This window comes from Rhinopithecus roxellana, chromosome 12, assembly GCF_007565055.1.
Source record: "Rhinopithecus roxellana isolate Shanxi Qingling chromosome 12, ASM756505v1, whole genome shotgun sequence".
Taxonomy (NCBI): Eukaryota; Metazoa; Chordata; class Mammalia; order Primates; family Cercopithecidae; genus Rhinopithecus; species Rhinopithecus roxellana.
Genome location: NC_044560.1, coordinates 119,476,222 through 119,489,638, shown reverse-complemented (window position 1 = coordinate 119,489,638; position 13,417 = coordinate 119,476,222). Strand labels below are relative to the sequence as shown.

Below are 13,417 nucleotides of genomic sequence, written 5' to 3'. Positions count from 1 at the left end.
AGGACTTCAAGACCAGCCTTGGCAACAAAACCAGATCCCACCAACTACAAAAACTTATTTCAAAAAATTTGAATAAAATAATACTCATAAAGCCTAATACAAACAATACAGGATGCAGTGGCTCACACCTGTAATAATAACTATTTGGGAGGCCGAGGCAGGCAGATCATTTGAACTCAGGAGTTCAAGACCAGGCTGGGCAACATGGCAAAACCCCCTCTTCAAAAAATACAAAAATTAGCTGACATGGTGTGGTGTGTTCTAGTCCCAGCTACTCCAGTGGCCAGGACGACAGAATTGCTTGAGCCTGGGACGTCAAGTCTGCAGCGAGCTGTGATTACGCCACTGCACTCCAGTCTGGATGAAAGAGTGAGACCCCATCTCAAAAAAAAAAAAAGCGCCGGGCGCGGTGGCTCAAGCCTGTAATCCCAGCACTTTGGGAGGCCGAGATGGGCGGATCAGGAGGTCAGGAGATCGAGACCATCCTGGCTAACATGGTGAAACCCCGTCTCTACTAAAAATACAAAAACTAGCCGGGTGAGGTGGCGGGCGCCTGTAGTCCCAGCTACTCGGGGGAGGCTGAGGCAGGAGAATGGCGTAAACCCGGGAGGCGGAGCTTGCAGTGAGCTGAGATCCGGCCACTGCACTCCAGCCCCGGCGACAGAGTGAGACTCTGCCTCAAAAAAAAAAAAAAGAAAAAGAAAAAGAAAAAAAGAAGAAACCAGTACAGGATACCCAACAGAAGCTGAGTTTCAGATAAATAGTGAATAATTTAGAACAAGCTGATACTAAAAAAAAAATTGTTTATTTGGAAACACAAATTTCCGCAGGCATTGTGTATTTAATCTGGACACCCGACTTTGACAATTTTACTTTACAGCAAAACAGTGGGTAATAGCATGTCAATCAAAAGGCTCAGTTTTTTGTTATAAAATACTGAGAACTAATTAAACTAATTAGATGTGTATTGAAAGAACAGCAACACAAACCCAATAGGCATAATGAAATAAAACAAAACTCGGTGGGCAGAATGAATATTTCCTCGGACATCCTGGCGATTCCTACCTAGGGCACTCCCTCTGTGTGCCAGGCGGCCGTGCACCTATGTTATCTACTAACATCAATGAAAAATCATCCTTCACATTCTCTGGGTGCAGTGGTTTCCGGATGTGTTTTCTGGTGGTATTTTAACGTTTCAGGCCGACGAAAGGCTCTCGAACACTTGGAACATTGATAGGGTTTCTCTCCGGAGTGGATGAGCTTGTGCTCATTCAGGTTCTTCCTGTAGGTGAAAACTTTCTTGCAGTCTTTACATTTGTAGGGCTTCTCTCCTGTGTGGCTCCTCTTGTGACATTTCAAGGAGAACCTCCTGTTGAACCGTTTGTGGCAGACGTCGCATGTGTAGGGCTTCTCACCAGTGTGGATTCGCTGGTGAACGCGGAGGTCTGAGAGCTGCATAAAGCACCTTTCACAGACATTACATTGAAAGGGTCTTTCTCCTGTGTGTGATCTCTTGTGGAGGACTAGCTTGGAATTACACATAAACCTCTTACTGCACACACCACATGCAAAGAGCAGCAGTTCCTTGGCTTCTTGGCCAACAGGCTGACTGCCTGCGCCCGCAGGGCCTGGGAAATGAACTGGATTGATCCCAGCTTGTCCCAGGGATTCTCTGTTGCCCACAGGTGTGGCTCCTCCTGGAGGCCCTTCTTGGGAAATGGAGGTGGCGTCTAGTTTGCTTCTTTTGGGACCTCTGAGATTCGGAGCGTTTCCTCTGTTCCCACTGTGAGTCGAAGCTTCTCTCTCCACAACGCAGGCAGAAGGTGTGTCGGCATCCACATTTTCCACAGAGGCTCTTTTTTGGGGTTCCTGCCCCTCCTTAGCTCCCACCACACCTGCTGGAAGATGGGATTCCACACACAACAGTTAATAAAGCGCATTTTCAATACACCAAACTCGTTGCAGCCAAACACTGACCTTGGCTGACAACTTCCCCTCAAGCTCAGCCTAGGACATTGGACCATAGGTCTCTGGAGAGTGGGGGGTGGAGAGGCTTTGGCAGCTGAGTGCCAACTCCCCAGACATAATAATGCTGGGCCCCCAGACCCATACCCAGGAAGAGAGGAGCTAATATTTCTGGGTCCAAGTCTTCATACTCACTGGGACCGTTTGGAAGCTGAGGCTCTGGGGACGTAAGTCCTGGGTTCTCCTCCCTGTCTACGTTCAGACCCTTCTTCAAGGTCGGCTTGGGTCTCAGAGTCTTTGGACCTCCTTTCATGACAATAGTCTCTGGCAGTAGGAAGTCCTCCTCCTGACAACGGAAAACCAAGAGCAATGACTCCGTGTCTGAACTGGGGGAAGCACGGACATGTCTGTCCCCTCCTGACTGGATGCACCCACTCTTCTAATGACATAAGTGTGGAAATATGTGCAGACTTCCTGTGGACCACCCCTCACCCCCAGTAAACATCACCGCCTCACGTCTGAGTCTGTCCCTAATCTGCACCCTCCATATTCTAAATCAGCTCCTGTGCCTGGTGGTTTTCACCCTTTGGTTCTCTGAGCATATTTCTTCCCGCCATGCCAACGTCTCCCTGCCCCTGAGGCTGGAAGGAGCATGACTCTAGGTGGAGGCCCCTCACCTGTGGCACCACTGGCATTGGGGCTGCATCACCCTCCTGGAGGAGGCACTCCTGTGCAGAGCAGAGACCCCGCCTCCACCCTCTAGATGCTGCTAACACCCCACCAGCCCCGAGAATGCCAAACAAGAACGTCTCCAGACATGGCCATGTGTCCGGAAAGGCATAATCACCCCAGCTGAGAACATTCCTCAAATTAAGAAATTGACAATCTGTAGCAAATGGTTTCCTTGCTGATTTATTACATGGAATGTCTTTGAGGTAACTGGCTATGGGGAAGGGATCTTCAGTTCATTCATCTGTGCCAACTGCCTCCCTCACTTCACTGAGACCATTTCTTACCCCCCACCCTCAATGCTAAAAGCTCTCCTGGTGGAGGGAAAAGTAGATGAGGTTTCCCTCTCTGCGATGGTTCAGGAATGAATGTTTGGGGATGTACCATGTCCATGGGGAATGGTTCTAATCTTGTCCTCTGCCAAATCTGTCAATCAGTCCAGTGGACACACGACTTCCTCCCGTTCATTCTCCCACCTCTACCCAGACACCAAGGCCTCACACACTCACCTGCCTCCTGGACGGTGCAGGGATCCTGGGCAGGGTCTGCAGCTCTCGGCGGGCCTGGCCTTCCCCCGGACGCATCTGGTTCACAGAGGAGGCCCACTGGCTGGACACGTCTCTCAGATCATCCCTGACACTGGCAGGGGCTTCAACCATCTCAACATCTGCGTCCAGCATAAGATATTTCTTTCCGTGGAAGGTGACTACAGTCTGTAAAGAGAAAAAAGACAATCAGACTCACTATGAGAACCTGAAAGTAGCTCTCATATTCCCTGGGTCCTGCCGTAATGCTCACACTTGACTGTAATTAATGTTCAAATCTGCCTTCCTGATGCAGAATCAGCTCTATGGACACAGCAATCTGTCTGAATTTTTTTTCTTCTCTAGATAAGTACATAAATATGAGTCCTTTGGATGAAAGGGTCACTAAACCAAAGAGAAGGCAAGGGGAAATATCCTGGGTGAATCCCACTCAATTGGCTGATGGCAGCTCACCTTGTGTTGGAACTTAGGGGCTCATGTGGGGACCTGTAGGCAGATCCCTGCATCTCTGATACCAACCACTTTCCTGCCTCAGGATGGGAGTTCTGGGCCCCCCTTCAGTTCACTCTAATGCCTCCTTCCCTACGTTCCAATGTCTTTCTTTCATGTTGGCCTCACACAGTGTGTGGGTCCCTGTACCCCCTCTGCCTGTCCATCTCCTAGACCAGGAATTGGCCATCTCAGCACAGCTGATATTTGAATCTGGATGATTATTTGTCATGGGGGGTTGTCCTGAGCTTTGGAGAATGCTTAGCAGCATCTCCTGTCCTCCCCCTTGTGACAACCAAAAACTGTCCCCAGACACTGCCATGTGTCCCTGACGGGCAAACTCTCCTCTACTTGGAAGCCCTGACCTAGAGCAGCCCCTTGGGTCCTCTCCAGTCCAGGTGCACCCTGCAGCCCCCATCCCAGCTCCCCTTCCCTGAGCCAATCAGGAGGGTCCCACTCACCCATTTCTTGGGTCTTCTGTGATTTTGTAGCAGGTCCTCCAGGTCTTTGCAGCTCTGCACGCTGTTGACCTTGACTAAGACCTGGAGCTCCTGGGGCATGGAGATCATGAACTGCTCCATCACCAGCATGTCCAGGATCTGCTCTTTGGTGTGGAGGTCGGGCCTCAGCCACAGATGGCACAGCTCAGTGAGTTTCCTCAGAGCCTGGATGGGGTCCGACTCCTCCGGGCAGGTGAACATCCTGAAGTTCACGTGAGAAATCTCAGGGTCCACGTTGTGATTTCCAAGTTCAGTTTCTGAGGATGCCATAGACCGTGGCAGCTCCAACCCAGGTCTGTTGCAGGGTTCTCTCTGACGCCATGAGGATGTGCAATTTGCAGCCATATCTAGTGGAGAATATTCCAGGTCAGTCTCTGAGAAAACTCTTCCAGTAGCTGGTGTCTAACTGAGACCTATCTACACAGACCTCCTTTGGTTTCCCTCAGTAATAGATTCACTGTTCAGAAGTCTGCAAAAAAAATCATGAGTCCAATCAGTTTAAGCTTCTAGTCTATCCACCCATCCCTTCCAAAACCCTCATCCAAATCCTGGACGCCACTTCTTCAGCAGCATCGAATTCAGCACAGTGGAAATCAACCCACCCTGTTATTCTTCCAGTGTCTACACCTGACTATATGTTCTGATTTAAAATCTTAATGCTCCCCTGGATCCTGATCTCCAGGAAATCATTGTGCAGAAGTGGAATCAGTTTTGTTTTTGTTTTTGTTTTTTTTCAGTTGGAACAACATGGTTCCCAACTGTAAATTTAATAGGATAGTTATGTAAAGCTGCTAAAATCTGATGCAACAATAACTTAAGTTCTTCACGTTTGCCTGTCCAGACAAGATTCAAGGTAAAGCCCTTCATCATAATTATGCACAAAGATAGAGAAAAATAGTTACAACCTACAGTTTTCCCCCAACACCTTTTCTTGTTAACCCCAGGACATTTGTTTGCTCCAGGGAAGGGAGAACATTAAGTAATCATAACAGAATTCAAGTCCTACATAGATATTGTTATTTTGGTAAAATGCACATTCATAAATTTCATCATTTTTACCCTCTTCAAGTGCACAATTTCATGGCACTAAGACATGCACCATGCTGTGCAACCATCACCACTGTCTAGTTCCAGAATTATCTCATCAGGCCAAAAGGAACCCCATCCCCATCAGTGATCACCGCCTGCCCACCCACCGCAGCCCCTGGCAATCACCAATCTACCTTCTGTCTCTAAGGGTTTCTCTATTCCTAATCTCATCTCAGAAAATGGATTTAAAGTCTAGTGCTCTATAAAATTTTCAGGAGGTGAAGTAATCCAATAGAAAGATTTTTTGAGGCCGGGCGTGGTGGCTTATGCCTGTAGTCCCAGCACTTTGGGAGGCTGAGACGGGATCACTTGAGGTCAGGAGTTCGAGACCAGCCTAACCAACATGGTGAAACCCCATCTCTACTAAAAAATGAGGGTGTGGTGGCATGCGCCTGTAATCCCAGCTACTTGGGAGGCTGAGGCAGGAGAACCACTTGAATCTGGGAGGTGGAAGTTGTAATGAGCTGACATCACGCCATTGCACTCCAGCCTGGGTAACAAGAGTGAGACTCCATCTCAAAAAAAAAAAAAAAAAAAAAAAAAAGAGAGAGAGAAAGAACGATTTTTTGAAATTTGGTTCTAAATGTAATTTCATTAGGCAGGAGTCACTGTGTGATACTCTCCAGGCATCAATTATCCAAGTTCAACAGCTATGAGAATGCAGCCCTGCCTTCCTAGCCACAGGTGGGGAAAGCAACCTAAAGGTCTTCAGAAAGAAGAAAGAATTGACAGGAGGGTCTCAGGAAAGGTCACTGGAATCCTGAAGGATGGAAACCCTATGCTTCCTGGAAGGAGTCTAAACAAGTGCAGAACAGAGAGCCAGGGAGACAATCGGCAGAGGGGGAAGACAACCCAGGAGACAATATTTGCAAATCACACATCTCACAAGCAGTTCCTATGCAAAACATTAGCAACTCAAACGACTCCATAGCAAGAAAACACATAACCCACTAGAAGGAGGGCAAGGCGCCTGTGTGGACATCTCAGATGAGACATGTGAATAGCCAGCAGGTCTAGGAAAAGGTGCTCATCATCACTCATCTTCAGGGACATGCAAATCCAAACCACAAGGCTCCCCTCACACCTGCTAGAGTGACTGTTCCCAAAAAGACACATGGAGCGAGTGTTGGTGAGGATTCGGAGGAGAGGGATCCTCTGCGCCCTGTGTTGGGATGTAAATCAGTGCAGCTGATGTGGGAGACAGTATAGAAGCGCCTCAGAAAATTAAAAGGACAACAACTGCATGATCCGGCAATCCCGCTCCTGGGCATGTACACAGAGGAAAGGGAATCAGGACGTGGACTCCAAAACACTGAAACTCTGGAGGGACAGAGGGAGGGAAGATTGAAAAACCATCCATCGGGTACTCTCCTCACATCCTGGGTGATGGGTTCAGTCATACCCCAAACCTCAGCATCACTCAATATACTCATGTAACAAATCTGCACAGGTACCCACTGAATCTAAACTACAAGTTAAAATCACTTAAAAAATTAAAAAGGAGGCCGGGCGCGGTGGCTCAAGCCTGTAATCCCAGCACTTTGGGAGGCCGAGGCGGGCGGATCACAAGGTCAGGAGATCGAGACCCTCCTGGCTAACACGGTGAAACCCCGTCTCTACTAAAAATACAAAAAACTAGCCAGGCGTGGTGGCGGCGCCTGTAGTCCCAGCTACTGGGAGGCTGAGGCGGGAGAATGGCGGGAACTCGGGAGGCGGAGCTTGCAGTGAGCTGAGATCCGGCCACTGCACTCCAGCCTGGGCGACACAGCGAGACTCCGTCTCAAAAAAAAAAAAAAAAAAAAATTAAAAAGGAAGTAGATGACATAAATAATAATTTTAAAAACCTAGTGGACTCATAGTAGCAGTAAGTAGAATGTGGTTACTAGGGCTGGGGTGGGGCTGGGGAGATACAGGTCAGAGAGTACAAATTTCAGTTGAAGAAATGAATTCAAGAGAATCCGACATGGTGCCTTCAGTTCATAACAATGTATTGTATACCTGGAAATTGCTAAAAGAGTAGATTTCAATCAAATACTCTCACCGCCAAAAATGATTAGTACATAAAGTAAGGCATATGGATATTAGCTCAATTTAGCCATTTTACAGTGTTTATAGCCTACAGAGCACATTATGCTGTACACCACAATTACATACAATTTTTAGTTTTCAATTTGAAAGCAAATTAATTTTTTTTGAGAAAGGCATACAAATATGAGAGAAAAGAGAGCCTAAGATTCTGGATTTAAAAGTGGCTTTGCCACAGGGCGCCTGCTGCTGCTCGGGAGGCTGAGGCAAGAGGATCACTTGAGCCCAGGAGTTTGATAACAGCCTGGGCAACGTAGTGAGAGCCTGTCTCTTAAAAAAGTGGTTTCATGTTCCTAGAAATCGCCGTGTATTCACTCTCAGGTCTTTTCCCATTAAAGCAAGCAATGGAACACGGGAAAAAATACAGGTAGGTACGCAGATTAGTATTCAATTCTGGGAGTATATAGCACACAGGACACCCAGGTAGGGACACTTAGCTCAGATTCTCATTGGCCTAGTAGGTTGATGCCCATTCATTAATGGCTTGATTTTACCCTGTGGAAAGGGAAAAATCCAGTGACACTTTTTAACAAGTGGTGTGCGGCCGGGCAAGGTGGCTCACGCCTGTAATTCCAACAGTTTGGAGGACCCAGGGGGGATGATTGCTTGAGCCTAGGAGTTCAAGACCAGCCTGTGCAACATACCAAGACCCCAGCTCTACAGATAAATTAAAAATGTAGCTGGGTCTGTTGGCAGGTAGGTGCCTGTCGTCCCAGCTAGTCAGGAAGTGAAGTCCCACCAATGGCTGGAGACCAGGAATTCAAGCCAGCCTGGGCTATGAGCAAGACCCCGTCTCTAAAATGTAACCTACCCACGAAGAGAAAGTTAATATTATTCCTCATTTACAGAAGGGTTGCATAACAAGCCAGAGCTAATGATGGGGTGCAAAGGAGACCCGCTGCCTTCACGAGGTCTCCAAGCAAATGCATGAGAAAATAAACCCAAATCTTTCTGAAACCAACCCCCCTGCACGCCACCTCCTAAACCCCACAGACATCCCCGCTGGACACTTGCCTCCTTCCCGCCTTCTGCCTCCAACCTCCTCGCTCTGCGATGCGCTCTCCAACTGGCCTGGAGCTGAACTGCGTCTATTTATGGAGAAGTGGAGGAACTCCAGGCCCGGTTTCCGGTTCCCTGCGCCGCCCCATGATTGGTTTAGGGCCATGTAATCCATTTTAGGTGATCAGCGTTGATTACATTTCCCAATAAAACTCCACCCATAGGAAATTAATGTATTAAACATGCCTACTGTGCAAAAAACATAAGTTTTCCCGCTCTACTCAATTATTTGTCATATTGCTGAAGTATTTGGAGACCTCAGGAAATATAGATCCGCAAGGGTTTTTTTGTTTGGTTTTGTGTTTTTTTTTTTTTTTTTTCCTTTTGGTTTTTTTTTGAGACAGAGTCTCACACTGTCTCCCAGGCTGGCGTGCAGTGGCGCAATCTTGGCTCACTGCAACCTCCGCCTCCTGGGTTCAAGCGATTCTCCCGCCTCAGCCTCACGAGTAGCTGGGATTAGGGGTACACAACACCACGCCTGGCTAATTTTTGTATTTTTAGTAGAGACGGAATTTCACCATGTTGGCCAGGCTGGTCTCCAATGCCTGACCTCGTGATCTGCCCGCCTCGGCCTCCCAAAGTGCTGAGAATACAGGCGTGAGCCGCCGTGCCTGGCCCTAGGTCCACAAGTTTTAATCACTTTGGGTCCCCTCGTGCCACACAGACAGTAATATCCTAACAAGTCAAGTAAAGGACATGTTGAGAGTTGTTGCATTAATATCAAACCAGTGATGTAATCCAGTTTAAGCAAAGCCTTTCACATGTGAATGTCACGATATTGAAAAATACAGTCATTGCTGGTCTATAATAAATATTAGTGATGATTATTTACTTTTCTTTTTCGAACACTTGGAATTCACTTGGGAAAGCTTTGCTTGAACTAGTCTAAATCACTGGTTTGGTATCAGCCAACCTACCCTTAGGTAAAAACAGTGGGAACCAGAAAAAGGCACATTGTCCCTACTTTGCATTCACTCCAGGGCGGTGCGAGGGTGGTTTATAGATACACTGAGGGTCCTGTGGGGTTCCCTAGTTCCCAACCCCCTGACTGAGGCCTCTCCAACATGAAAAGCCTTAACAGTGGGTGTGAATTTTACTGCATGGATCATGGAGTCATTGTGGAATGACAACTGCTAGGCATGATTAGATTACAATTGGAGAGGTGGACAGCATCAGCTGACTGACTCACAAATCCATTCAAATTGTGGCTCATTCGTTTTTAATTCAGAGTAAGCTTTCTCATCTAACATTGAAGATACATTGGAGGGCTATTAATATTACACTGATTCTGGTTTAAATCATTGGGAAATCTTCGGCAAGCCACTGAATTTCGGGAACTTCAAACTCCCTGTGAATAGAACCAGGGAATTATTACCTTCCTGATGTGCTGTTTTGAAGATGAAAAAAGACTGTGTCAGTAAAGTGCCCGACACAAGGTCATTTTGCCAAAAAGTTCAGACACTTGTTTCCTGATGCATTTTCTCATACTTTGTGATATTTTTTCCTTGTTAATAACTGAGGTGTTGATGGTGAGTCAGAGTTCAGAATGGAGTTATTAAGGGGAATGAACTGGAATCTGCCTAAAACCACCATCTGCCTACCCAGTTCCCTCCAATCTCTCCTCTTGGAACGTGTACTCTGTTCCCATGAAGAATGTGTTTGGCATTTTGGTAGGGATTGTGATGGATCTGTAGATCTCTGTTAATAGTCTGGTCATTTTCACAATATGAATTCTTCCGATTAATGAACATGGAATATCTTTCCATTTTTTTCCCCTCTTCATTTCCTCTCATCAGTATTTTATAGTTTTTCTGGTAGCGATCTCCTACCTCTGTGGGTGAATTTGTTTATTTTTTGATTTATTTTTAGAGCCGAGGTCTCACTGTGTCACCTTGGCTGGGTGCAATGGAAAACTCAGAGCTCACTGCAGCCTCAAACTCCTGGGCTCCTGCTCCAGCCTCCTGAGTATCTGGAGTTACAGGCAAGCACCTCCACACTTGGTTAATTAACAAACATTTTTTGTAAAGGTGGGGGTATCGCTACGTTGCCCAGGCTGCTCTCTAATTCCTGGCCTCTATCCGTCCTTGGTGACTAAGCTCACCATGCTGGTGTTTACATATCCCTATACATGGTGTAATTATTACTACAATCAAGCTAATTAATGTATTCATCAACTCACATAGTGACTATTTTCTTTTCATTATTTATCTGTTTAATTCGTGGGCTCAAGCAATCCTCCTGCCTCAGCCTTCCCAGTAGTGGGGACTAGGAGCATGTGCCACGACCCCGGCTTGCTTTTTTTTCCTTTGATTTGTGTGTGTGTATGTATGTGTGTATGTGTGTGTGTCCGTGTGTCCGTGTATGTGTCCGTGTGTGTGGGTGTGTTCGTGTGTGTCCATGTGTTCGTGTGTGTTTCCGTGTATCCATGTGTGTCCGTGTGTGTCCCCCGTGTGTCCATGTGTCCATGTGTGTGTCCGTGTGTGTGTGTCCACATGTGTGGGTGTGTGTTCATGTGTGTCCATGTGTTCCTGTGCTTCCATGTGTCCGTGTGTGTGTCCCCGTGTGTGTGTCTGTGTGTTCATGTGTGTGTGTGTCCACATGTGTGGGTGTGTGTTCGTGTGTGTGTCCATGTGTTCCTGTGCTTCCATGTGTCCGTGTGTGTGTGTCCCCGTGTGTGTGTCCATGTGTTCATGTGTGTGTCCGTGTGTGTCCACATGTGTGTGTGTTCATGTGTGTGTCCATGTGCCCGTGTGTGTGTGTGTCTGTGGTGAAACACTTATGATCTATCATTTTTGTTTTTTTTTAATTTTTGAGACAGAACCTCACTCTGTCACCCAGGCTGGAGCACAATGGCACAATCTCAGGTCACTGCAGCCTCCACCTCCCGGGCTCAAACGATCCTACTGCCTCTGCCTCCCAAAGAGCTGGGAATACAGCCACCACGCCTGGCTAATTTTTATATTATTTGTAGATATGGGGTTTCACCATGTTGCCCAGGCTGGCCTCAAACTCCTGGGCTCAAGCAATCCGCCAGTCTCAGCTTCCCAAATTAATAGAATTACAGGCAGGAGCCACCGTGCCCGGCCCATGATCGATCTTCTTAGCAAATTTCAAGTATACCATATTGTATGGATGCTCTTCAATTTACAGTGAGGTTACATCCTGATAAACCCACTGTAAATTGAAAATATAGAAGATAAGAAATGCATTTAATATTATGTCACCTACGAAACATCATAGTTTAGCCTGGCCTACCCTAAACCTGCCCTGAACACATACCTTCCCCTATGGTGGGGCAAAATCGTCCAACAGAAAACCTATTTTATAATAGTGTTGACTCTGTCCTGTAGTTTATTGAACACTGAACTGAAAGTGACAGTCAGGATGGCCATGTGGATCCTGCTCGGCAATGTGCACAGCTGAAAGCACCACCATAAAGGAGAAAAATTGTACGTGGAGCTGTTACCAGATGGAGTTGTCCACGTTCTAGGCATGTTGAACAAAGAATTGAATGAAACGCGCAAAGTAACAAAAGAACAAAGCAACAAAAGACAACACACAAAAAATGGAGTAAGGAAAGCACAGATTTGTTGAAGACAATTCACAGACTGGGAGCGGGGCTCCAGCAAGAGGCCTAAGAGCTTCCTCAGTTAGGGTTTTGATTAACAAAAGGAACCCGGCAACACCCCTCGGTGCCTTTGAGAGGCCTCCCATTGGCTACACCCCATGAAGGACTGACCTGCGACCAATCAGAGGCTGGAGTGGAGACTTGGCCCACCGTCCATCAGAGGCTGGAGTGGAGACTTGGCCCACCGTCCATCAGAGGCTGGAGTGGAGACTTGGCCCCACCGTCCATCAGAGGCTGGAGTGGAGACTTGGCCCCACCGTCCGTCAGAGGCTGACATGGAGACTTGGTCCACCGTCCGTCAGAGGCTGACGTGGAGACTTGGTCCACCGTCCGTCAGAGGCTGGAGTGGAGACTTGGCCCACCGTCCATCAGAGGCTGACGTGGAGACTTGGCCCCACCGTCCATCAGAGGCTGGAGTGGAGACTTGGCCCCACCGTCCATCAGAGGCTGGAGTGGAGACTTGGCCCACCGTCCATCAGAAGCTGACGTGGAGACTTGGCCCACCGTCCATCAGAGGCTGGAGTGGAGACTTGGCCCACCGTCCATCAGAGGCTGGAGTGGAGACTTGGCCCCACCGTCCATCAGAGGCTGGAGTGGAGACTTGGCCCACCGTCCATCAGAGGCTGGAGTGGAGACTTGGCCACCGTCCGTCAGAGGCTGGAGTGGAGACTTGGTCCACCGTCCGTCAGAGGCTGACGTGGAGACTTGGTCCACCGTCCGTCAGAGGCTGGAGTGGAGACTTGGTCCCACCGTCCGTCAGAGGCTGACGTGGAGACTTGGTCCACCGTCCGTCAGAGGCTGACGTGGAGACTTGGTCCACCGTCCGTCAGAGGCTGGACGTGGAGACTTGGTCCCACAGTCCCGTCCAGAGGCTGACGTGGAGACTTGGTCCACCGTCCGTCAGAGGCTGGACGTGGAGGACTTTGGCCCCACCGTCCAGTCAGAGGCTGACGTGGAGCCTGGTCCACCGTCCGTCAGATGGATGACGTGAGGTTGCCCCACCGTCCATCACAGAGGCTGGAGTGGGAGACCTTTGGCCCCACCGTCCGTCAGAGGCTGACGTGGAGACTTGGTCCACCGTCCGTCAGAGGCTGACGTGGAGACTTGGCCCCACCGTCCGTCAGAGGCTGGCGTGGAGACTGGCCCACCGTCCGTCAGAGGCTGGAGTGGAGACTTGGCCCCACCGTCCATCAGAGGCTGGAGTGGATACTTGGCCCCACCGTCCATCAGAGGCTGGAGTGGAGACTTGGCCCCACCGTCCATCAGAAGCTGGAGTGGAGACTTGGCCCACCGTCCATCAGAAGCTGGAGTGGATACTTGGCCCCACC

General features: G+C 48.5%; 2 protein-coding genes across 5 annotated transcripts in view; one reads left to right on the top strand and one right to left on the bottom strand.

The window, feature by feature from the left end:
* The window catches only part of LOC104680941 (zinc finger and SCAN domain-containing protein 5A), a 92,676-nt gene that overhangs the window by 69,055 nt on the left and 10,204 nt on the right, over positions 1-13,417 (top strand). The window lies entirely within an intron of this gene.
* LOC115892372 (putative zinc finger and SCAN domain-containing protein 5D) lies at positions 1,132-8,576 on the bottom strand. Its single transcript, XM_030913638.1, has 5 exons — positions 8,417-8,576; positions 4,190-4,575; positions 3,204-3,407; positions 2,161-2,311; positions 1,132-1,895 (listed from the first exon to the last, which is right to left on the bottom strand). Exons 1-5 carry the CDS (start codon positions 8,574-8,576, stop codon positions 1,132-1,134), a joined length of 1,665 nt encoding a protein of 554 aa, XP_030769498.1.